Source organism: Erythrolamprus reginae, chromosome 3 (assembly GCF_031021105.1).
Source record: "Erythrolamprus reginae isolate rEryReg1 chromosome 3, rEryReg1.hap1, whole genome shotgun sequence".
Classification (NCBI taxonomy): Eukaryota; Metazoa; Chordata; class Lepidosauria; order Squamata; family Dipsadidae; genus Erythrolamprus; species Erythrolamprus reginae.
In genome coordinates this window covers 206,633,430-206,660,652 of record NC_091952.1, presented here as the reverse complement: position 1 = coordinate 206,660,652, position 27,223 = coordinate 206,633,430, and the positions used below count along the sequence as shown (strand labels likewise).

General features: G+C 38.5%; 1 protein-coding gene across 2 annotated transcripts in view; it reads left to right on the top strand.

Moving 5' to 3' along the window:
- Nucleotides 1-27,223, top strand: part of GAREM1 (GRB2 associated regulator of MAPK1 subtype 1) — a 93,556-nt gene that overhangs the window by 44,260 nt on the left and 22,073 nt on the right. For both annotated transcript variants that reach the window (XM_070747701.1, XM_070747700.1), the window contains exon 3: nucleotides 25,488-25,618. In XM_070747701.1, the coding sequence (XP_070603802.1) occupies nucleotides 25,488-25,618 (131 nt within the window). The remainder of the gene's footprint in view (nucleotides 1-25,487; nucleotides 25,619-27,223) is intronic.

Sequence of the window (27,223 nt, the reverse complement as noted above, 5' to 3'; positions counted from 1 at the left end):
CTGTGAGTGGGAGGGACAAAAAGGAAGAGAGAGACTCCACAGCTGTGTTCCAGCTGGCTAGGATTGCCATGGCCCTTGGACGGGGAGAAGCCAACTTCTAAACCTTTTGCTTCCTCTGCCCTCTTGTTTCAGGCCCTTTAACACTGCTACTAAAAGGAACCCTCTGTTATTTCTCCTGTTGATCGGCTTATCTTTGTCATTACAGTTGCCTTATTGCCATTCTTATCCATCGATACAAAATTATAGAACTAAAATATATTCACACTCTTTCTTTCTCCCTCTTCTTTTATCTGTTCTTTTCAAAGAACTAAACTGGGAGATTGTCAGTCTGCACTAACCTGATGCTTTTGGAAGTAATTGGAGTTCAGGTCAATCATACTTTGAAAGCCCCCCTATTGGCTGCTTGTACATATTTAACATTTTTTGTGGTTGGCCTTTGAGAGGAAAAGGAATAGATTAATCTCCTTGGTGCAGGAAGTGAACAAAGGTGACCTATTGGTTCCCATTAATCTGTATCTCAAGGGTCTGACACTTCAGACTATTAACCAGCAACAGTCTATAGCCAAATGCTCTGTTCCAGATTGTGCCTATTACAGTATATTTCTTTGCTAATGCATCTTTTTTGGATTCTTTTCTTTGTCATATTACCACCATGGGTCCTCTTTCTCTATTTCATTCAATTTATTCCCCAATTATTGTTTTTTCATTTACTGACTCTGGTTTTTCTTCATTTTGTTTTCATGTCAGATAATTGTTTGCTACATAACTCTTTGAGTTAATTTGTGTGTGAGGAAGGGAGGGGTGGGGGGAGAGGGAAAGAGATTGACCCTACTTCACATCTTGAGTAGAAGAATTTAAAAACACTATTTTATCCAGATCTGATTTCAACTGCTTTTGCCTTTGTCATGCATTTTCCCTTTTCTCTTGGATGTGGATTTTTATTGAGGTGGCTTTTGAGTTTGGAAATTATTGTAGCAATGATGGTCTCCATAGGAACTCCAAAATATTTTTTATAGGGAAAAGGATATACGGTCCTTGGTTGACAATTATATTCATTTGGTTAAGAAGGACTTTTAAAATGACTATTATGTACTATATTTGAGGCTTGCTTCTCTAAGAGGAAGATGCTGAAAAATTTCTTTCTTTCTTTCTTTAGAAACACAGAAACATAGAAGTCTGACGGCAGAAAAAGACCTCATGGTCCATCTAGTCTGCCCTTATACTATTTTCTGTATTTTTTCTTAGGATGGATATATGTTTACCCCAGGCATGTTTAAATTTAGTTTCTTTCTTTCTTTCTTTCTTTCTTTCTTTCTTTCTTTCTTTCTTCCTTCCTTCCTTCCTTCCTCCCTCCCTCCCTCCCTTCCTTTCTACCTACCTACCTATCCATCGACCTACCTACCTACTTGCCTACCTACCATCTATTTTGTTGGATTAAGTCATTCTATTTAACATCCACTCAGATGTTCAGAAATATGTGTGGCTAGGTTTAGAAAATGCTGGTAACTCTGGTTGGAATACCTCAATCCTCATCCTCCCTATGGAAACCAAAAGCACTTCATGTCTGGGAACCAATGCCAGTCACGTCAGCTTTACTTACAAAAGCAACTGACATCATAGATTTCTCAGAATGTGACTGAATTGTGGTACCAGGCGATGTCTGTTGCTGAACTGGAGCTTGCTGTTTAAGCAATTGGTGAACAAATGCTTATTGTGTACATTATTCACAATATACAGTCACAGAAAACTAATTGGTGTATGTGTATGGAAGAGGACTCCATTTCATTGTGAAAAGCAAGTAATGAAAAATAAATTACTCTGAAAAAAGTGTGCACATAATGTGCTGGGTGTTCTCAGTTAACTTGAATTAATTTAAGGTGTATGCCTAAGTAAAGCTTATCTTCTGGTCACTATAATAAAAATTGCATTGCAATTTGTAGAGCGGAAGAGCCTGAGGAAAAACTATGATCTTGCTTGATTAATAGATAATAATAGATAAGAAACGAAAGGGAAGTTTTGACCTTTGTAAATTAGAATTCAAAGTTCTACCAAAAGCTGCTTATAGTAAGCTGGTGGGATCTGTTAGCCATAAAAATGGACCTTGCAACTCTAGCAGTTGCCACAGTTGATTTCCTGCATTAAAAATCTTAAAAAGAAAAGTCACCTTGTTGATGATGAAGTCATTATTCCAGTTTTTCAAGAAACTTTTCCGGCTATATTGCATTTCTAATATAAAAGAACAGACTAGTATTAATTTGCCAAGTTGGATGAGAAAAACATATGGCCACCGGAGTTAGTAATAAGATTCCACTCAATAGTGGGCTGTTCTTTCAGTTGGATGAGAAAAACCAAATGCTTTATTTTTTTTATTCCGATTTTAAAGAGAATTAAGGACATTAAAAATAATGTCACCAATGAGCTGGGAACAGAGACTGCAGAACCTCTACAGCTACAGAGAAATATAACAAGTATCTAGAAACATAGAAGACTGACAGCAGAAAAAGACTTCATGGTCCATCTAGTCTGCCCTTATACTATTTCCTGTATTTTATCTTACAATGGATATATGTTTATCCCAGGCATGTTTAAATTCAGTTACTGTGGATTTACCAACCACGTCTGCGGGAAGTTTGTTCCAAGGATCTACTACTCTTTCAGTAAAATAATATTTTCTCACGTTGCTTTTGATATTTCCCCCAACTAACTTCAGATTGTGTCCCCTTGTTCTTGTGTTCACTTTTCTATTAAAAACACTTCCCTCCTGAACCTTATTTAACCCTTTAACAAATTTAAATGTTTCGATCATGTCCCCCCTTTTCCTTCTGTCCTCCAGACTATACAGATTGAGTTCATTAAGTCTTTCCTGATATGTTTTATGCTTAAGACCTTCCACCATTCTTGTAGCCCGTCTTTGGACCCGTTCAATTTTGTCAATATCTTTTTGTAGGTGAGGTCTCCAGAACTGAACACAGTATTCCAAATGTGGTCTCACCAGCGCTCTATATAAGGGGATCACAATCTCCCTCTTCCTGCTTGTTATACCTCTAGCTATGCAGCCAAGCATCCTACTTGCTTTTCCTACTGCCCGACCACACTCCTCACCCATTTTGAGACTGTCAGAAATCACTACCCCTAAATCCTTCTCTTCTGAAGTTTTTGTAACACAGAACTGCCAATGCAATACTCAGATTGAGGATTCCTTTTCCCCAAGTGCATTATTTTACATTTAGAAACATTAAACTGCAGTTTCCATTGCTTTGACCATTTATCTAGTAAAGCTAAATCATTTACCATATTACAGACCCCTCCAGGAATATCAACCCTATTGCACACTTTAGAGTCATTGGCAAATAGGCAAACCTTCCCTACCAAACCTTCCCCTGTCACTCACAAACATATTAAAAAGAATAGGACCCAGAACAGACCCTTCTGGCACACCACTTGTAACCTGTCTCTGCTCAGAATACTCGCCATTAACAATAACTCTCTGATGTCTATGCTTCAGCCAGCTTGAAATCTACTGAACTATCCAGGGATTAAGTCCAATCTTCACTAATTTATCTATCAGCTCTTTATGTGGAACCGTATCAAAGGCTTTGCTGAAGTCCAGATAGGCAATATCCACGGCACCATCTTGATCCAACACCTTTGTGATATAGTCAAAGAAATCAATGAGATTAGTCTGACATGATTTGCCTTCAGTAAAGCCATGCTGATTTGGGTCCAATAAATTATTGTTTTTTAGGTGCTGATTTATCCTCTTTTTGAGTAGAGTCTCCCTCATTTTAACTATAACTGATGTCAAGCTAACTGGCCTGTAGTTACCAGCTTCTTCTCTACCGCCCTTCTTGTGGATAGGCACAACACTGGGCATTCTCCAATCCTCAGGAACATCTCCTGTTAACAGGGATTGGTTAAACAAATCAGTCGGGGGTAGCAATGACAGATCTGAGTTCTTTAAGTCTATTGAAATACAATCTTCATAGAAATCATACTTCTATATTTTCAGCTTAAATTTCTGTAATTAAGGCCATTTGAGTTGTAAACACATTGAAAATAATGGGCAATCAGCAGTATTCAGTATGGAATTATGCATATCACAATGAACATTACAGGTAGTGCTCAATCTATGATTGTAATTAAGGTAAGAATTACGGCCATAAATTATGTCAATCTTTAAGTGTATCACCACATGTCTGCGCCTGATTTTATGAACTTTTCGTGGCTGTTGTTAAAGTGTCATAGTCATTAGGCAAACACTGCAGTTGGTAAGCAAATCCATTGTCCATAATGGGCATTTATACTGGAAAGTGATTATCAAGTTTGATAATCAGTTGTTTCTTATTAAATATAGCATTAAGAGGTGACACAAGGTTCAGCACTACCATGACTTCACTGCAAAAACAAAATTGGCTGAATCAACAGCTATAGCAATAGCATTTAGACATACAGTGGTACCTCTACTTAAGAACTTAATTCATTCCGTGACCAGGTTATTAAGTAGAAGCAATTTTTCCCATGGGAATCAATGTAAAAGCAAATAATGCGTGCAAACCCATTAGGAAAGAAATAAAAGCTCTGAATTTGGGTGGGAGGAGGAGGAGGAAGAAGAGGAGGAGGAAGAGGAGGACAGTCGCTGCTGAAGGAAAAAGGTGAAGTGAAGAGAATCAAAAAAATCCAAAACTTTAAGGCTTTAAAAAAAAAAAAGAGGGACTCTGAGGTGGCGAGGAGCAGCACGCGCCTCCCATACGCCCAGCGCGAGGTTGCCTCCCATACACTACGCCACAGAGAGAAACCCAGGGAGAATGGCATGAAACTGGCTGGGCCTTCGTGCCGCTCTCAAATTTCCTGGGAAATTTTTCCTGGCTCAGGTTTTTAAGTAGAAAATGGTTCTTAAGAAGAGGCAAAAAATCTTGAACACCCGGTTCTTATTTAGAAAAGTTCTTAAGTAGAGGCATTCTTAGGTAGAGATATCACTGTATACTGATTCACAGTGCTGTACAGCCCTCTCTAAGTGGTTTACAAAGTCAGTATATTTGCTACCAAAAATCTGGGTCCTCATTTTACTGACCTCAGAAGGATGGAAAACTGAGTCAACCTTGAGCCTGGTGAGAATGGAACTGCCAAATTGCAGTCAGCCGGCAGGCAGCAAAATTAGCTTAGATTACTGACTTCTAACCACTGCACCACCACATCTCTTTTATAGAATTTTTGAATCATGGGAAGAAATTATTCTATTTTATTGATGAGGCCCCACCCAAAGAATTGAGTCACTTCACTCCAATTAGAATTCACTGAAACTGTAATAGGTTCAGACAATAGCAGTGAAACTGACTGGGGACTATAAACTTAAGTCCTATGAAAAAAGTTGGCCACAGTTAACCTTGAATTTACAGGCAGCCCTTGAGTTATGACCATAATTGAGCCTAGCAATTTCAATTGTAAAGCAGGTATGAATATGAATGGACATTTTACCTTGTTTTGCAGTGGTCCTAAATTGAATGCAGCATTCATTAAGTGAATGAATGGGATAGGTTTTGCCATAAGCTGGAAATAAAGGTTGATTTCGGCATAGCTGTTATAAATTGCGGTCACATGACTACGAGGTGCTGCAAATAATGTAAATGCGGGCCAGTTGCTAAGTGCCTAAATTGGTTTGTAAGTCACTTTTGGAATGTCAGTCATAACTTGGGTCACTAAGCAACAGGTTGTAAGTAGAGAATTCCTGCAAAGGAATCTTTGGTTGGACACTAATAGCCCTCATCAGATACCTAAAGCCATGTACCATTTACAAGAAAGAGATTTCCCACTGGAAGTTAGAAAAAACAACATTATAGGAGCAGCATTATAGGATACAGTTACTTGGAGAGAGAATGTTTTCTGCTTCACTGGATTATTTGAAGCAGAGAACTCACAGCTTTTGGTTAGGAAAGAGTTAATAGAGGTACCTACACCAAATCTGAGTTGAACTTTGTGACCTAAAATGCCCTTTTCAATTCTGTGATCTCTCTCCCTCCCTATTTCAGAGATATCTAAGCAATGAACTTGAGCCAGTGCTTATCATGAATGCTGGAAGTAGGTGGAGATTGTTGATCAACAGCAGCAAAACTGAGTGTGTAAAATGCATTTCTTTGCTCTCATGATCTATAACAGTGGCATTATATTTCTGTTATTAGAAGGCAAAGTTCAAAGGAAATGCCTTCCTTTAGTCTACCATCTACTCCCGCTTCTACAACAAGGTTGATCTCTAGTTCTGTTATTGGCCTCCTGCCATTCCTCATTATTTTTATTATTTGAGGTATCTGACTTCATTTTTATTCTTGGCAGTCTTGGTCAGTTTAATTCTTGAACTAATTTATTTTTATCGGGAGGGGGAAACATGTTCTAATTTACATTCACAGAGACATCATCCCGAAGATATATTATTATGTTGTTGACTAAGCTTTTTTCATAAAGTAAATTTAAATCCAAAGAGACATTCAGTGATACCTTGTCTTACAAACTTAATTGGTTCCAGGATGAAGTTCTTAAGGTGAAAAGTTTGTAAGATGAAATAATGTTTCCCATAGGAATCAATGGAAAAGCCCAAAATTCATCCCTTTTGCCAGTCGAAGCACCTGTTTTTGAGCGGCTGGGATTCCCCTGAGGTTCCCCTCCATGGGAAGCCCCACCTCTGGACTTCTGTGTTTTTGCAATGCTGCAGGGGAATCCCAGCATCGCAAAAACAAGCGCTTTGCTGGCAATGGAAGTCCGGAGGTGGGGTTTCCCAGCGAAGGGAGCATCAATGAAATTGCAGCATTGCAAAAACACCGAAGTCCTTGAAACCCCACCTCCGGACCTCTGTGTTTTTGCGATGCTGCGATTTCACTGAGGCTCCCCTCGCTGGGAAACCCCACCTCCGGACTTCCGTTGCCAGCGAAGCGCCCATTTTTCCGCTGCTGGGATTCCCCTGCTGGGATGCCCCTGCAGCATCACAAAAACACGGAAGTCCGGAGGTGGGGTTTCCCATGGAAGGGAGCCTCAGGGAACTCCCAGCAGCGCAAAAACGGGTGCTTCGCTGGCAACGGAAGTTCGGAGGCGGGGCATCCAAGCGGCGTCGGTGGTTTTGTAAGGTGAAAATAGTTTGTAAGAAGAGGCAAAAAAATCTTAAACCCTGGGTTTGTATCTCGAAAAGTTGTATGACGAGGCATCACTGTATTAAGAAATTACTTTCAGAAATTGAGTCTATTTACCCAGTCTAAGAAAACAGCATCTATTTATTTTGGTTTTTCTTATTTTTTCTTTTGTTTTTTTTATTTCAAATTACAGTGTACGGAAGGTACAACTTAAAAAAAAAAAAAAAACCCTGACATTTCCATCTTCATTGTCATAAAGTGGTGAGGGGTGGGGAACTATTATTTGTCTCTTGGTTTTTATTTCATTGTCTGATATTTTGACCCTCATTATCAAAGAAAGAACAAACTGTTAGTGTAATGAATCAGCGATTGCTCCCATAGGACCTTTCTCTAAGTAGAGCGGAAATCTGGAAATCCTCCATGTAGTTATTTAACCACCTTCTCAGGATCCCTCACAATGACCATCACTTACCTTGGCTTCAGATGTTAGCAGTTAACAATTCAGCAGTTCCAACAGAAAATAAAATCTCTCCACCCCATAGAGAAGTCTGTTTAAAATACTCCAATAGGTAGAAAGCCAGAAGATACGTTTTGCCAAATTTCCTGTTGCCTACACACATCATACACAACCTCAGTTCTGGCAGATCCTGAGTAGATTATCTGAACAAAAAGCAGACAAAGTAGGGAAACTGAAGAAAACACATTTTTTTTAAAAAAACCAGTAATATTGGATTAAAACTTTTCCCTCAGAAAAATGTTTGAGTTTTTCCTAAGTACCGATAGTCCTCGAGTTACAACCACAATGGAGCCCCAGATTTATGTTGCTAAGTGAAACATGTTGTTAAGTGAGGTTGTCCCATTTTACGACTTTTTTTGATACGTTTATTCAGTGAATTGCTGTAGTTGTGAAATTAATAACATTCTTGTGAGGTGAATCTGGCTTCCCCATTAACTTTGCTTGCCAGAAGGTCACAAAAGGGGGGGGGTCACATGATCCTGGGACACTACAGCCGTCATAAATGTGAATCAGTTGCCAAGCATCCAAGTGTAAATCACGTAACACTGGGAATATTGCAACAGTCATAAGTCTGAAAAACAGGGATGTCACTTTTTTCAATGCTGTTATAACTTTGAATGGTCACTAAGTGAACTCTTGTAAGTTGAGTACTACCTTTATTGGGTTATATACAAGAAAGCAAGCTTTAGCGCAGGGGTCCCGAAACTTGGCAACTTTAAGACTTGTGGGCTTCAATTCCCAGAATTCTGGGAGCTGAAGTTCACAAGTCTTAAAAGTTGCCAAGTTTGAAGACCTCTCATTTAGTGAGTTTTGAACTGGGTCACTCTGCAACAAATTTGATTATTAGGAGTCAGTGGTCTGTAACTCAACTGAGACATTACTTTGTATGTCAGTTTTTCAATGTTTTTATGAAATTCTTCCATTCTAGGTTGCCATTTCATAGTTTGGTGTAGTTCTAGCATATGTTGCTACGTTACTCTGACATGTGATATTTGTCCCTTTCCATTTCACTTTTGTTTTAAAAGTAACTACAGTGATACCTCATCTTACAAACTTAATTGGTTCTAGGATGAGGTTTATAAGGTGAAAAGTTTGTAAGATGATACAGTGTTTCCCATAGGAATCAATGGAAAAGCGATTAATATGTGAAAGCCCAAAACTCACCCCTTTTGCCAGCCAAAGCACCCGTTTTTGCACTGCTGGTATTCCCCTGAGTCTCCCCTCCATGGGAAACCCCACCTCTGGACTTCCATGTTTTTGTAATGCTGCAGGGGAATCCCAGCAGGGGAATCTCAGCATCACAAAAACAGGTGCTTCGCTGGCAACCGAAGTCCGGAAGTGGGGTTTCCCAGCGAGGGGAGCCTCAGCGAAATTGCAGCATTGCAAAAACACGGAAGTCCTTGAAACCCCACTTCCGGACTTCCATGTTTTTGTGATACTGCGATTTCGCTGAGGCTCCCCTCGCTGGGAAACCTCACCTCTGGACTTCTGTTGCCAGCGAAGTGCCCGTTTTTGCACTGCTGGGATTCCCCTGCAGCATCGCAAAAACACGGAAGTCCGGAGGTGGGGTTTCCCACGGAGGGGAGCCTCAGGGGAATCTCAGCAGCGCAAAAACAGGCGCTTCACTGGTAACAGAAGTCCCGAGGCAGGGCATCCCAGTTGTGGCAGCTTGGGTTTGTATGGTGAAAATAGTTTGGAAGAAGAGGCAAAAAAATCTTAAACCCCGGGTTTGTATCTCGAAAAGTTTGTATGATGAGGGGTTTGTAAGACGAGGTATCACTGTATTTCTGTTCTTCTGTCAACCTTAATGATATACTTTGTGCCCTTCAGGGGGAGTTTCAAACAAATCTGCCTTTCTAGAATGAAGAACACTTTTGAGAATTTGTAAGGACAGTAGGGAATTCTTTGTTGTCCTTTAATCACATTTTCCAAGGCTTTTATCTTTATCAAGTCTTATTTGAGAACCAATAAATGCCTGCTGCAGACTTCTTCAATCTGATAGAGGTGGACATAATCTTGATTGTTAGCCATCTCATTGAAGGTTTACAAAAACGTACTTCGTGCAGCATCTGGAGAAAGATTATCTTAATGAATATAAATTGGTATTTAATATGGGCTGTCCTAATTTTTTAGAAGGGAAATATAGAATAATATTGAAATATTCTTCATATAATATATAAATCTGTTCAACTGATTTTTTTTAAAAAAATCATTTTCCTTCAAGGCAAACCTTGAATTAATTCCTCATTTGCATGAGTCCTATTAATTGTATTCATTTTAATGTGTGCTAAACAAAACATTCCTATTTTGCTCTTATTAAATTTCATGAAACAATTGGTAAATGAAGCAAATTCTGAAACCTGTTAGTGTATTTTGTATTTATTAGAACACATGTTTAGATGTTGCCTAAGCATGGTTTCTCCTAAGCTCCTCCATCCCCTTGGCTTGTGGTAGAAAAGATTGCAAATGACAACCACATGATTGCAGAGCACTTGGTAACCAATCATAAATATAAACAAGCACCCAAAATGTGATCATGTGACTGTGGGAGGGCAATGCATCCATTTACGATAACCAGAGGTGCTTTATGGGCCATCAAGAACTCATACCGAGGCTATTATAAATGCAAATGGTGTCGTAAATCAAGAACTACCTGTCTGTGGAAATTCTCAGTCATCCAGGTCATGGTTGTCCCAAAGGAGCTTTTTCAGGAGGCAACCAGACTTCCTGGTTTTTCTTTGAAGACATTTTGCTTTTCATCCAAGAAGCTTCTGCAGCTTTCTTCAGAGAGAAGAAGCTTTTGGATGAGAAGCAAAACACATTCAAAGAAAAGCTAGAAAGCCCAGTTGCCTCTTTGAAAAGGCACCTTTGGGTCAAGGCTACCTGTATACCTAGGGAGTGCTATTATGGAAGCAAGGACCCGCAAATCTTAATTAGAGTTGCGTACTAATGGTCAAAGCCTCCAACAATTAGTATTAAACAAGAGAGAAGAAAATCACAGTCCTGCTTCCCTTTTTGAATTTAAACATGTAGATAAATAGAAAAAAGGCAGGATAAGATAGTAAGGTCCGTGCTGTATCTTATGAGGGGTTTGCTAAATTCCTATGAGAATTGTACAAGACCTAAAATCTTGACTGTTTCTAAATCATATTAATATTACACATATATAAAATGAGCTCCTGCTACAGATGTTTCCTTCCACTTGGTAATGGATTAATTTTTGTATCAAGTACTCAAAGCAACTAACAAAATTTTAAAAATTGGAACAGAACTTGAAAACTTTAAATATAAAACCGCTTTCTGCCGCACAGCTTCCAGCAACCGATAAGGGCCCACAGGGTTGGCCTTCTCCGGGTCCCATCATCTAAGCAATGTCGGTTAGCAGGGCTGCAGGGTAGGGCCTTCTCTGTGGTGGCACCAGCTCTCTGGAACCAGCTACCTCCTGAGATCCATACTTTCCCCACCCTACTGGCCTCCCGGAAAGCCTTAAAGACCTCACTCTACTGGCAGGCCTGGGGCCGATGAGCAAATGAGACATCTTTTAGATCTGGCCACAAAGATATGAATGTTTATATGAGGGATTTTAAATTGTTCTTTTAGATGTCCTTGCTGTATGCCACCCAGAGTCCTTTTGGAGTTGGGCAGCATATAAATGAAATGAAATAAATAATATTAAAATGTAATATTATTGCCTATTTTAATAGATAATATGTCAAACTTTCATACCTTCACCATTGCTCCATGGGTATGAAAATACAGTGTTCCCTCGATTTTCGCGGGGATGCGTTCCGAGACCGCCCGCGAAAGTCGAATTTCCGCAAAGTAGAGATACGGAAATAAATACACCATTTTTGGCTATGAACAGTATCACAAGCCATCCCTTAACACTTTAAACCCCTAAATTACCATTTCCCATTCCATTAACAACCATTTACTCACCATTATTACTGGTACTCACAGTTGGATAAGACACTTAGTGATCCTGATATTTATAAACATAATTATTTATTAACAATAATTATTATTTTTTGCGATAAAAATGCTGATCGGCCAAGATTTCGGCCAATCAGCAATGGCAGACGAAAGTTTGGCAATGACGTATGACATCATCGGGTGGGAAAAACCGTGGTATAGAAAAAACCCGCGAAGTATTTTTTAATTAATATTTTTTTGAAAAACCGTGGTATAGGCTATTCGCGAAGTTCGAACCCGCAAAAATCGAGGGAACACTGTACTATAGGTTACTGAGCAATATTACATTTATTTCTAAATCCACCACAAGTCATAAATGTAAGAACATGAAATACAGTGTTCCCTCGATTTTCGTGGGTTCAAACTTCGCGAAAAGTCTATACCACGGGTTTTCAAAAATATTAATTAAAAAATGCTTTGTGGGTTTTTCCCCTATACCACGGTTTTTCCCACCCGATGATGTCATATGTCATTGCCAAACTTTTGTCTGCCTTTAATAAATATTTTTTTAAATAAACTTTAATAAATAAACATGGTGAGTTGTAATCTAAATGTAATCTAAGGGAATGGGAAATTGCAATCTAAGGGAATGGGAAATTGCAATTTAGGGGTTTAAAGTGTTAAGGGAAGGTTTGTGATACTGTTCATAGCCAAAAATAGTGTATTTACTTCCGCATCTCTACTTCGCGGAAATTCGACTTTCGCGGGCGGTCTCGGAACGCATCCCCTGCGAAAATCGAGGGAACACTGTATTTCTATATTGTGTTGCATTTTCATCTTGTAAACCTCTTGGGTTCCAACATTCCTCGTGTTCAGTTTGCTTTGAGACACCCTAATGTTCAGTGATGGTTAATCAAATGAGGAAAAAAGGCACAGTCCATTAGGAAGGAGGGAATCAAATGCACATGCTCTTTCAGCTTGGTGGCTTTGTAATAGTGGGGGAGGAAATGAGAAAGGGAACATATGGAGTTGTGCTTTCCTAGGATAAAAGCAGAGTATTATTCAAGGCGTAATAAAATATAATTTAGAACATCTTAAGACATTCACCCTGGCATACTATCAATTACAATTTTGTCTTATGTGGCCGCACACTCCTACAGTTATGTCTGTTTTTCTTCTCCATTATTCTGTTCCCACATACCTCTCCAACTGATGTTGCCAAGTCTTTCAATCAAGGGAGATTTTGGTCAAAAATGAATTTAGAATAATCACATTTTAAATCATAATCTCTTCCAAAATTAAAGATTTGAACAGCCATTCTCAGAAATAAGTCTGAGAAAATATTATTTTACTGAAAGAGTAGTAGATCCTTGGAACAAACTTCCAGCAGACGTGGTAGATAAATCCACAGTAACTGAATTTAAACATGCCTGGGATAAACATATATCCATCCTAAGATAAAATACAGAAAATAGTATAAGGGCAGACTAGATGGACCATGAGGTCTTTTTCTGCCATCAGTCTTCTATGTTTCTATGTTTCTACCTGATCCTTAATCCAGCTTCCCAATAGCTGGATTATATTGCAGTTGTGGGATAAAGGAAAGGGGTTGAAGAAAAGTCTACAGAGTTATTGATTATGTGCCATAAAATCAGTATCACATACATTTTGCCCATGACAGTCTGATCCTAACCTGATCCTTTCGGTCTTAGAATAGTGCAGTCCTGTGATGGCAAACCTATGTCACCCGTGCCGGAAGTGGCATTCAGAGCCATCTCTCCAGGCATGTGAGCCATTACCCATTGCTTTTCTGGGTTCCGGTGCGCCACCCAACTGGTCTACATGTGCATGGGAGCGCCAAAAACTGGAAGAGCAACCACCCAGGACACATGTGTGTCCTGTGAAGATGATATTTTGGTTTCTGGCACGTGCATGTGCAAGGGCCAGCTGCTCTTCATGCATGCATGCACACCAAAAACTGGAAGGCCAGGTGGCCAGTGTGCACGTGCGGGCCAAACCGGAAGATCATCTTCCTAGTGCATGCATACACACTGGGTGGCTACTCTTTGGGTTTCTGTCATGCCCCCACCCACCCCGTTTTGGCACTCAGTGCCAAAAAGGTTCACCAACCCTGGTGTAGTCCATCCACCTTGATGGTGGTCATCTTCTCTTTCCTTTTGCCTTTTCTAGCACTAATAAAGTGTTCTCCAGAGAGCCAAATATTTTGTCTGAACTATAATAATTTGAGTACTGTGTACACTTCTGGTCACCGTACCTCAAGAAGGATATAATGGAACTGGAAAAGGTGTAAAAAAGGGCAACAAGAATGATCAAGGAAATGGGGCACCTCCCTTATGATACCAGGTTACAACGCCCTGATCTATTCAGCCTTGAAAGACGGCGTTTAAGGAGTGACTTGATCGAAGTGTATAAAATCATGCATGGGATAGAAAAGGTGGATAGAGAAAAATTCTTTTCTCTATCACACAATACTAGGACAAGGGAGCACTCCCTAAAGCTCATAGATAAGAAAGTGAGGACAAATCAAGGGAAATATTTCTTCACCCAGAGTGTCATTGGTTTATGGAATTCATTTCCAGAAGAGGTCATGACAGCTGTCAGCCTTGATAGCTTCAAGGCAGGATTAGACAGATTCATAGATGCCAAGTGTATCAGTGGTTATTGAAACGGATGTCCATGTGCTGCCTCTATGTTGGTTGAGGCAGGCAGGATTCCCTTGAGTAGCATTTGATGGGAGTCAGGAGAAAGGGAGGGTCTTGCCTTCTATTTCTGCTCAAGATCCCCATCGACAATTGGTGGGCCACTGTGTGACACAGAATGCTGGACTCGATGGGCTTTGACCTGATTCAGCATGGCTCTTCTTATGTTCTTATGTTCTTAATTGGAACCGGATCATTTGTACCATGAGTGGGAACTCTGACTTGATTTATTTGATGATCCATTGTTTGTTTTCTTGGCTTTCCATAGCTTTCTCCAACTCCAAATTTCAAAATTGTCAGTACTTCTTCTATCCTCCTTCTCCGAAGTCCAGTTATTGCTTCCCTAGAATCTCACAGGAAATACCATTCTTGTACTGTTCTGAGAATGCAATAATCTCAGAACAGTAATCTTGAGATTATTGCATTTCTTTACTGCATTTGTGTTTTTTATTGACTGCTTTTTATTTACTGATGTTTAATCCCAAAAAGATAGAAGGTATCCACTAGTTCAGTATCTTCATTGTCAAATCTAAGACTGGTTGATGTACCTGTTGCCCTTAGTTTGCTCTTTATATTAAATTTAAGTCCCATTTTTTCATTCTGCCTCTTGACTTTTATTATGAAAAGTTGCAGATCCTTTGCATTGTCAACTATCAAAGTAAATAAGTCATAATTACATTATAATGAGCCAGGGTGGCGCAGCAGGTAGAGTGCTGTACTGCAGACCACTGAAGCTGACTGTAGATCTGCAGGTCAGTGGTTCAAATCTCATCACCGGCTCAAGGTTGACTCAGCCTTCCATCCTTCCGAGGTGGGTAAAATGAGGAACCGGATTGTGGAGGCAATATGCTGGCTCTGTTAAAAAAGTGCTATTGCTAACATAAAATAGTATAAGGGCAGACTAGATGGACCATGAGGTCTTTTTCTGCCGTCAGACTTCTACCTATGTTTCTAACATGTTGTAATCCGCCCTGAGTCTAAGGAGAACGGCGGCATAAAAATTGAATAAATAAAATAAATAAATAAATAAATTATTTTTTACCAAGTTAAAAATGGTCTGGAAGGTCATCGAACAAGATCTAAGCTATTTATAAAGTTAGGAACATAGAAGAAAGCCAGAGAGGTAAGCATCAGTCTCAAATTGCTAAAACAATGGGGAAGAACCATTTCATTTTCCTTATGTAAGGAGAATATATCAGTTGTCCACTTTGCTGGGAGAAGGAAACCAAGCACATCACTTTAGTACTTTTTCCATTTACCTGCCGTCTTCTGGCAAAAGACAGGTTTGTACACAGAGCTGTTTACCAAACACATATAAAAAAAGATGACACTTCAATCACATTTGTGGCTAACATCTTGATTTTTTTGACCCCTCCCCTGCCTATGCACATTCTTGTTTGTATATAGAGATGCTAGGAAAAAGTGAGGAGGATTTGCATTTGTAAGGAATGTGTTTGCTTAGTACAGAGAACAAATTGAAAAGGTAAAGTTAGAATGGGCTGAATAATAACAAGGAGTTGTCAATCTCTCTAGATCAGTGATGGCGAGCCTTTTTTGACTTGGGTGCCAAAAGGGTCCTTATGCACACATGCCCACACCCATAATGCAATGTCCTCCTCTGCACATGTGCACAGGCCTTATTGAAGCCTCTGGATTTCCATTAGGCTTGTTGGGCTGTTTTTTGCCATCCCTGGGATTTAGGAAAGCCTCCTGAAGTCTGGGGAAGAGCGAAAAACTGGTTAATGGGCCAACCGGAAGTTAGTTTCCGAACTTCTGGTTGGGACATTTTTCACCATCCCTGGGGTTCAGGAGGCTTTCCTGAAGCCTGTGGAGAGCAAAAATGGCCAAAAAGAAGGCTGAAAATCAGCTGGCCAACGCATGTATGCTGACATAGGGCAACACCTCGCATGCCCTCATATATGGTGCCACCAGTAGCCCCCATGCTATAGGATCGCCATAGGTCACTACCACTTTTATTATAAAGCTGTGGTAACAGAATCTTGTAGGCCTAACTGTGGCCTCTTCCTCCTCCCCTTTAAGGCCATTACCTCTTTCCTCTACGGCAGCAGATACTGTATTTATAATACAAATGAGACTTATTCAGTTCCTCTTTTTATCACTACAGTACAGGAAAAAAAGGGAGGGAGGGAAGGGGGGACGGATACTTTTTGAGCATGTTGCTCATAGATTTTTTTTTTTTTTTTTAAACAGAAGCATTGGATTAATATTCCTTAATGGAAAACTGCTGATGCATCTTTCCTGTAAAAATCCATGTGAGATGGTTAAAGCAGCACGCCTTAGTTAAGGATAACTAAAGGTCAGCTGAATCATGCAGTTCATTTCTGAGTAAACATGCTTAAAACGGAATTCCAGCTCTAATATGATATTCCCTATGTATATCTTTGTCAGGAAATCTTTTGAAAATCTTCTCTGTGAAGTTAAGTATCATGGGAGTTATTACATAACTTGGCTTATACAGTATATGCATTTTTGAACTCTTTTGTTGTATTAGAAATGTGAATTTCCTTAACATGTTTTTCCTTCCAATTTTATTTTCAAAGCAGTTTTAAAAAAGAGTAGAGTACAAGGATACCAAAAATAAACATTAAACAACAAAGTACTAAAGGTAATTCAGAAATGACAATAAAAAACAAACATAACTAAGAAATGTGGAGATAGTCTTCCCCCATTTACACAGAGAGAGAGAGCTTTTTGACCCAATATTAATTATTTATTCATTTATTTATTTATTTACTTACTTACTCACTCACTCACTTACCAGATTTATATGCCACCCCTCTCCGAGGACTTGGGATGGCTTACAACGTATAAGGTACAGTGTACATCCAAATCCAATTAATTATCTATTTATACAAACTAAACTTTCCTAGAATTCCTTGTTAGAAATATTGTGAAACATAATTGTAAAAAATGTGCCGGTGTCTGGAGGCTGTTAGGATTTGGATGGATGTTAACAAGCTCAGACTCAACTCCGACAAGATGGAGTGACTGTGGGTTTTGCCTTCCAAGGACAATTCCATCTGTCCGTCCATCACTCGGGGCGGAGCTTCTGACCCCCTTAGAGAAGGTCCGCAACTTGGAGGTCCTCCTCGATCACAGCTGACTTTAGAACACCATCTTTCAGCTGTAGCGAGGGGAAAGTTCGCCCAGATTCACTTGGTGCGCCAGTTGCAGCTCTACTTGGATAGGGAGTCTCTACTCACAGTCACTCATGCCCTTATCACCTCAAGATTCAAATAATGCAATGCTCTACATGGGGCTACCTTTGAAGAGTGTCTGGAGACAGCAGGTCGTGCAGAACACAACCGCGCGAGCAGTCATGGGCCTTCCTAGATATGCCCATGTTTCTACCGCACTCAACGAGCACTGACTGCCAATTAGTCTCCAAACACAAAAAATGTTGGTTATGACCTATAAAGCCCTACATGGCACTGGACCAGATCACTTATGTCTTCTGCCTCATGCATCCCAGTGACCAGTCAGGTCCCACAGAGTCGGCCTTCTCCAGGTCCCATCAGCCAGACAATGCTGTCTGGTGGGGCCTAGGGGAAGAGCCTTCTCTGTGGCGGCCCCACCCTACGGAACGTACACCCTCCATAGATCCGCACTGCCCCCAGTCTCTCCACCTTCCGTAAGGTTTTAAAAACTCACCTCTGCTGACAGGCTTGGGACCACTGAGTTTCTAATATCTAGCCCCGGCAACAATTGAATGTATTGTGCATGATGGGATGAATGTGATAGATTAATTTAAATGTTGGGATTTTAAGATTGTATTTTAATCTAGATTTCTAACTTGATTTGCATTAATTTTTCCTCTAAGCCTCCCTGAGAAATCAATCAATCAAACAAACAAATAAATAAGATCCACTTTTTTAATTAAAGCACCTAAAATATTGAAAAAAATCAGTATTCCTCTTAATTACAGATCCTCCCTACTCACTGCTAACTGATTAAAAATACTAGAATAAATGTGTATCATGGAGTGTAATATAAAAGGGAATGTGTCTCTTTTGACTCTTGGAAGTATTTAAGGCCTTCTACAATACAGAAAAGGAACAAGGTCTATCCATAACACTTAGATGAAGTTACAACATCACTGAACTCACATTTTAAGACTGGAAAATTGGGGCATATCAAATTTTTCAATGTTCAATTTTCAAACATTAGAAGTGCTCAAACGTTGTGACATATCTTGAAAGATATTTTAGTTATTTTAATATAATTTAGATGTGCTTAGTAAATAACTACATAAATATCATAACTTTTAATATTTTGTTTGTTTTATCATCCTCCACCCTGAAGCAAGTTGCTTGCTCTGTAATAAATACACAATATGTTTTATTAATCATCCTTCATTGGTGATTGAAGCTCATAGGATGGTTCATTACTCATACCTTTTTTGGATTTCATAACTGTCATAAATGGCATTTGAATCAAACCTTTCAGTTGAAAGAAAGCCATTTCTCTTGTAATGTTGCTAAAGTCATATGAGATTCTGCAATGAAATAGCCTTTCCATTTCTAATGCAAGGGTAATGAACTAAGAACAAAGAGGGTATCTTGTACAGTAGAATTTACCAAACAACAACAGCAGCAGCATCTGTGTAATCAGAATCAGTATCAGTGCATCAGAAAAAATGAAAATTTGTCTGCTTTATAGATTTGTGGATACCAATTTTACATATAGCTAGAAGCCAAAAGCAATGAATCAAGTGAAGTAATCCTTACTATTTTAAGGAGTAATGGATTATCACTTCATTAAATACACACAGAGAAAATGTGGCCATAGAATTGAGAACAAGTGCATTTAGTAAAGACAGAAAAGGTATTTAAAACAAGCTTTTCCCCAAATTTTTCAAATTTACTAGACAACAAACAGATGTTGTCTGTCTCTCAGTATTATTTTGTTAGAGGACTACTTGGCAAGTGTACATCTTGTACACATAGAGACACTCTTCCATCAGTTGAAACCTAAAAAGGGACAGGAATGCTGGAGGACTGATTGGAAATTACAATTATTTCCCTATTGCAATGACTAAATTACTGGATGAGAATGGTGTCATGACTGTATTAGGATGCTGCTATGCCAGTTAAACCAGTTCCTAATCTGTTCAAAGTTTTTGCTTGGGCTTGTAAAAATGTTCCATGTTTTAGGACCAGGTGATTTGATCAAGTATTTGTTTACATATGTTGTTACCAATTCCTTAATAAATTCAGTAAAGAGCTTTCTGCAAGAATTATTTACTATTTCATTATTCATTTGTTATCTAATTTTGATTCCAGTTCCTTTTCACTCTTGCTTCTAATTGTTTGGCTGTTCCTTTTTAATGTGCATTTTGTACGTGTATTTAGGATCTTCCTTCTTTACAATATGTATATGAAGGTATATATGTGTGAAAGAGTAAAGAAAGAGATGATTAAGGCTGCATATAATTTGGCTATTTTATTCATCATTTGAAAAAGTTGAATAGATGTTTTATAAATAAATATAAAAGTGCCAGCATCACTGAACCAGTTGATCATGATATTTACAATATAGGTAAACACTGAAAATGATTCAGTTTAAGCAAAATAAAACAGAAAGAATAATGTTTTTGTATTTATTTCTGTATGCCACCCCCTCTCTCTCCCTCCCTCCCTCCCTCCCTCTCTTTTTCTAGCAGGATGCTACTTTTTAAATTTCAAAATTGATGAAATCAGCCAGACCTGTCTTTCAAGAAAATTTTATGTCTAATATTCTCTACCCCTTTTAGAGGAAGCCTAAGAAGAACTGGTTGGATTGCTCAAGCATTATACAGTGAACTGTAACTTGACCCTCCTTTTTTGCAGTCTTTCTGTACCCTAGAGTTCTTCACTGAAAAGCCCTTGTATTCATGAATCTCTTTCTGGCCTTGGCTTCCCCTTCATTACAATAGTCAGGTGGACTATTTTCTTGTCCCACACCAATGTTATATTTCTTTTGAGTTGTTATTTCTTCAGTAATGAGAATGTTAATGAATATCCTGTGATATAGGAGCATTCCATTCAATAGGAATGGAATTGGCAATTGTATATGACAATTAAACCAACTTCCATAAATATTGTTTCAATCATATTATTATTCTTCGGATAACGTGAAAAACAACAATATGTCAGAATTCTCATTACAGTATTCAAAACTTGGAAAGATTCTGTTAGCGATTGGTAATACCTGAATGATACTGCTGTGAAACACAAAGGAGATGACCATGCTAAGGCTGAGGGAATGGTCAAACACATCATAAATAATGAATCCCTGCATGTCCACAAGAGATCTACGTCCAGCCCATTTTAAATGCCTTCTTACTCCCGTTCATTTCCCTTGACTGTTAGTTGGTCAGACTCTTGTACAGAACGTAAGCTTGCAATAAATCATTATACTCATTTGAACTGCCTCAATCTCTTGATTTCCCCATTGCTTGACAGATTTGGGCATCTCAGATTACTCTGTTTTGGGTCCTGAGTATCGCCCTGATTATCACACTGTTGATTAATTAGAACTGTGGTGGCACAGTGGTTAGAATGCCATATTGCAGGCTAATCCTGCTAGCTGCCAGCAGTTCAGCAGTTCAATTCTCACCAGTTCAAGGTTGACTCAGCCTTCCATCCTTCTGGGGTTGGTAAAATGAGGATCCAGATAACTGAGAGCTGTAAAGCTTTGTGAAGTGGTATATAATGCTATTTGCTGATTAAGAGCCAATCCCCCCCACACCTATTTAATAATAATAATAATAATAATAATAATAATAATAATAATAATAATAATAATTTATTGGATTTGTATGCCGCCCCTCTCCGCTTTTCCCATCTTGGAACTATGATTTTATTTTCATATTCTTGTGTTGGGAATATTTAATCCTGATGATTTTAATGTTTTTATGCTGTAAGCCTCCCAGAGTTGCTTCAAAATATTTCCGGCCTCCAGAGGGCCTCCTGGGGGGGGGGAAGCTGTTTTTGCCCTCCCCAGGCCATTGAATTATGGGTGTGGCACTTGCTCATGCACAATAGCACACGTGGATGCTCTTTTGGCATCGAAGGGAAAAAAAGTTTCGCTATCACTGTCCTAGGCTCCTGGGTGGGGCTCAACTAGTAGCCAATGCCAAATCCAGCAAAACAACTGGCTGATACAATTGTAGATAATAATAATAAAATCTCTTTCTGGTGGGCAGATGTCAAAATTGTTTTAATGTGAAATTTTTACAAATGCAAGTAACACGTACAATAAGCCACAGACTACATATATAAACCATACATAGTTGCCTTCAATAATAGGAAAGGGTTTTTTTTTTCATTTTCAAATGTCAGTGTAATGTTTGCAGGTCACACCTACTGACTTTTGACTTTTGAAATGCTAGACTCTGCGTAGAGTGTTAGCCCACATTGTCATGTGGGATGAATGTAGATTATATTGCCAAAGTCTATATAATCTCTTTCTTGGCTTTAAACTTCTCCGTTTCTGTAAACTTAAAAGCTTCCTGCCCATGAAACAAGAGAAGTCTTTTACATCAAATTGAACTATGTACGTGTTCAAAAACATTGCTTTTTCAAAGCAGTGTTTCTTTCAAGGCTTGTTTGTTCTGTACAAAGTTCCAAGCAGAAGCAGAAATGTTTACATAATTGTCCTGTCAGATGGAATTTTTTACTATGCACCATCCTACACTTCTACCACAGTCTGTTTAACATGGACCAGAATCAAGACTGGAGAGAGAAAAAATAATGCTCAATAAGCAGCTTTATGATGAATGAAACAAGTCATTCAATTAAAGGAGACCCTGATGTAGGAGTAGCCACTCGGCAATCTTTTTCAACCAAAGAATAAGAAACACTGAGAGTGGGAGTGTTCTGCCAATTCCTCTCTATTATCATGTTTCTATAGCTTGATATTAATATACAGAACAGTTGTAACTGTTTCCAGGCTCTTTAAAAAAAAAAATCCAAATATTACTCTCTTAAGAAAGGATGAATACAACTTGTGTGATCTCAGTTTTTCAATGCCAGATGTAACACTTCTGCCACGAGCTAAAGATTTTCAGGCCTCCATCTCTATTAATAAAAATGTAAATGTATCTTTGTTAGGCAGAGCTAATCTCAAAAATACTATACTTCTCCAATTGCTTTGAAATTTTGACACAGCGTTCCATTCGAACACAGCCCTTATGATATACAGTACCTCTATTATATAGATGTCGCACCTGTGACAGGTAAAAACTGGCCAAAAAACATAGAATTCCCTGGTGAAAAAATAGGAGGCGTGTTTCGATTGGCTGGTGAAAACACAGGTTAGTTGCTTTGCATGGAGACTGGTGACAAACATAGGAGGCACGTTTTGATTGGCTGCTGATCAACCGCCATGCTGATCAACTGCCACAGGAAATTATCCTCAGAAAATAAAGGAACCAGGTTTGGCTGCAAATCATGGGTTTTGCCACCCATTATTGGGTGGAAACAAAAACCCTGCGAGGTAGGCTGGTCGTCTTTTGGCAGAAGGGTCGGTCCAGTCTCTTAAACCAGGAGGACAGGGAAAGAGAGAGAGAAAGAGAGATGTACAAATGTAAGGTAGGCCGGTCTTATCATATTTCGGAAGATGGGTCAGGCCACTCTGTTAAACCAGGGGGAAACCGGGAGGGAGAGAGATGTACAAATGTCACCCTGTTCTCTAATGTTAATCCCCTCAAACTCTGTGATATAATTGAGCAGGGGGTTGGACTAGAACACCTCCAAGGTCCCTTCAAACTCTGTTATTCTGAATAAATTGAGCAAGGGGCTCAAAAATTTAAACAAGCATTTTCTTATTCCTTTCTTTTCCACTTAACCAGACTGAGCCACAGCAACACATGACCGGCTGTGGCTAGTAAGGCAATAAGGCAGGATGCAGCTATTGACTGAGATACTAAGTTCTGTATAGCTAGTACAGTGATGCAGAAACACCAGAGCTGTAAGCATATGATGTTAGAACCCGAGTTTAAACAAGTCAATCCATTCTGCTGTTTTCATAAGGTTTCCCAAAATATTAACACCATTGCTTTTCAAAGGCTTTTAATTCACTGTAGAAAATTTTAACTATCATGCTCAGGCATCCCAACTAACATGACCAAACAACGGGGATTGTAAAGTTGGAAAAGATACAAAAAGTAGCTTACCATAGTCTAGAGATACTGAAAGGATTGAATATAGATGGCAATTTAAAGAGTGGTGTTCATTCTTCCACTTTTCCCATTTTATAACTATAATTGAGCATGTAGCAAGAACAGCATGGTATGCTAGAAGGGCTACTTAGCACTGAAGGAAATAAAAATCTTTGGTACATTTGAAAGCCTATGCAATACAGTATCTGTATTGATTTCTGTCCTTCTTCAGAAAGGGACAGAACATACTTCTATAAAGCTGAAATTAAATGTGTAATTTAAGTTTAACAGAGTCAACAGTTTTAGGGGCTTTAAAACTTTAAAGTACAGATTTCATCCTGAAAAAGAGGGAGAGATGAGAACTTTAAAGAACTTTAAAGGCTACATATGATAGAAGCAAACATAGGTGCAAAGACAGAAAGATTTGGAAAGAGATCGTAGATTATGCTGAAGGTTAGTTTTAGGTATAAAACTAATGCTCCGAGTCATGGAGAGGGGCGGCATACAAATCTAATAACAAATCTAATAAATTATTATTAAATTATTATTATATTTCTGATCACATTTATTATTTTCACTTACTATTTCATACTTCTTTTCTGTGCCTTTATACTGTTGCTTCTCTCAAAATGGAATAGCATATGTGTATGCTTGTATGTATGTATGTATGTATGTATGTATGTATGTATTTTAAATAAATACATGTATTTATGTAAAGGTATGTAACATTTTAGATTATTTCAAAACTGGTACCATATGCTAACTGAATAAGCATATCTGAGCTTTTCTTCTGATAAGATCTTTGCCCAAATAAATAATTGTGCTATTAGAATAGAATAGAATAGAATAGGTTTTTTTTATTGGCCAAATGTGATTGGATACACAAGGAATATGTCTTGGTGCATATGCTCTCAGCGTACATAAAATAAAATATACATTTGTCAAGAATCATGTGGTGCAACACTTAATGATTGTCATAGGGGTCAAATAAGCAATGAAGAAACAATATTAATAAAAATCTTAGGATATAAGCAACAAGTTACAGTCATACAGTCAACATGGGAGGAAATGGGTGAAAGGAATGATGAGAAAAACTAGTAGAATAGAAGTGCAGATTTAGTAGAAAATCTGACAGTGTTGAGGGAATTATTTGTTTAGTAGAGTGATGGCGTTCGGAAAAAAACTGTTCTTGTGTCTAGCACATGGATATATGTTTTAAATAACTAATATATATGGAATGCAATGCTTTCTACTGAGAATACAAGTAATAAATAAATTCTTGTCTATCACTTATTTGTCCTTATCCAATAAATGTTTTACTTTCCCTAAGAACCATGTTACCAAGACTCATAAACACATACCCCCTAGCAATTATTAAAGGAAAGTAGATGAGATTTGCCACTGAATCTACGTTGTGACCCTTTTAATTAAAATTGGAATGTTTTTATAATGCAGATAATATATGTGAGGTTTTTCTGTATGTGGAACATCCCAATTTTCTTCTGGAATGTTCCTTGCTCTAGTCAAGCCAGAATCAACACAGGGTATCTACGAAAAAAGAACTTTTGTGTATGTCTGTGAAAGGATTTTTGTAAACTTGCTTTACTAGCTGGTCAACAGATGTTGGTTAGTTACTAAAGGTCTATAATGGCCCTTCTTTTTTTTAAGTGAAACTTTTTATACAAAATGAGTTCCTGTTTTAAAATTTACAGTATGTAACATGATGAAAAAGTTCTAAGCACACAGAAGCCTGTATGAAGTTTCTTCCTGAGAAATGTATTAATACTTTCAGTTGACTTCCAGAAAGCCTGCCTGTAAATTCTATTAAATCTCACATCAGCCCCCACACATTCTTCTAATTCCGGTTTAGCCAAGCTTGGTAGCTCTTTCCTTTTCAGGTTTGTAAAAATGTGTGCAATCTTTTCTTCCATTACTTAGCTCTTAATAATTGGAGGAAAGTGACCAACTGAAATGGAATAGGGAGCGCGTTAGCAGTTGCCACAGAAACTGCAATCCAATATAAATATCTTACTGCTCTTCTATTTATCATCTGTTTTCAGGGCAGTTTAAGCTGCTGGAACAAGACCGTGATATTAAGGAGCCAGTGCAGTATTTTAACAGTGTGGAGGAGGTGGCTAAAGCATTTCCTGAACGAGTTTACGTCATGGAGGAAATAACATTCAACGTTAAGGTAGCCCCTAAACAAATGTTTATTCCAAGTTAAATGGTTTGTGATTAAGCCATTTTTTAAACATTGCAATTGAGCAATATATTATACAAAAAGTAATTTGGGATTGTTGTTTTCTCGTAATCTGTTTGTGAACATTTTGCTTAATTTGAATTTGTGGGTTATTAATCTTGCAAAATATGAAGACCTTTTAATGGAGGGGAATCATTTCCAATCAACAATGTTCTTTTTCGGTGTTCAACTAGAATATTGGTTCCAAATTTTAGACAGAGCTTTTTGTCTTGTACACCCCCTCCTTCACCTCTGACCCCTTAGATTTTATTTTATTTTATTTATTTGTTTATTTGTTTATTTATTTGTTTATTAAATTTGTATGCCGCCCCTCTCCGTAGACTCGTGGTGGATTATTTGGTAAAGGAGCAGCTGTTTCACTCACTTTACACTGTCTTAGGTCACATAAAAACAATATATATTGTAATGATTAGTAATATCTACTTTTCAACGCAGATGAGTGAGCATAATCAAATATTTATAGAAAAGCAAAATAATGCTGCATTGATTTTAAATCTATAGGGATTCAAAGAAAAATGGAATGATGCATATAGAAACAAAAAATGTTCCTGTCAGTTTAAGTGCAAAAATCAAATAATGTGAAATAAGAAAACAACTCACAAATTCGTGGCTGTAGTTTCTACAGACAGCGTCCCTTTGTATTACAAGTCTTGTAGGATTGAATGATCTTGGTACTTCTCCTATGCACTGCTAAGGAAGGTCCAAGCATGGGTTAACCTCATCGGTTATCACAGGGACTGAGTTCATTGATTGAATTAAACATGTCCTTTCTCTCTGCTCCAACGGCTATGATAATTCAAAATGGCCATTTTATTTGCAGTGGTGGCCATTTTGTTTTTGTGCTTGCTGCGATTTGCCTGTTGCTAGGCAGATTTTATCATGGTGGCCATTTTGTTTGGCTGTTCTGGTAAATTTCCATCACAATTAGTGACGGTGGTCATTTTGAGAGGCCATTATGGCTGCGCAGCTGCCGGTCGCCATTTTGTTGCCATTTTTCTGCCTTAGAAATCTCATCATAGCTGCTTTCTCTATAGAAACTGGGGGTTTTTTGATGCAATTTCATAAAGCATTGCCTGTTACTGCTGTTTGCTTCTGTTATTTTATAGTGCCTGTAGTGAGTATTCTTCCCGGGGATCCATGGGAAGGTGATCATCTTCTCGCCCAGGCACAATATAGGAGTCCTTGCCTCTGGGTATTATTTCTTCAGCCCTAGGGATGTATTCTGACTCTACCTAAGTAGGTGTTCCAGGGCTTGTTGGCCTTTCACCATGTCTGGAAAGTCTGATAAGGGTCAGGAGGCCTTATCTTCTTCTGTCCATAAAAAAGCCACAGCAAAAAGCCAGACCTCCTCTAAGGACAGGGTTGCGAAGGACAAGGCCTCTGTAGCAGAGTTAAAAGATGTTGAGAGGAGGCTCAGGGCCTTAGAAAAGTAGTTAAAAGACAACCAATGAAGTCAACTCATGCTTGAACCCTCTCACAGTGTACAAAGAAGACTGTTCAGGTAAGCCAATGCTACATTTAACAGACTTGGTGATT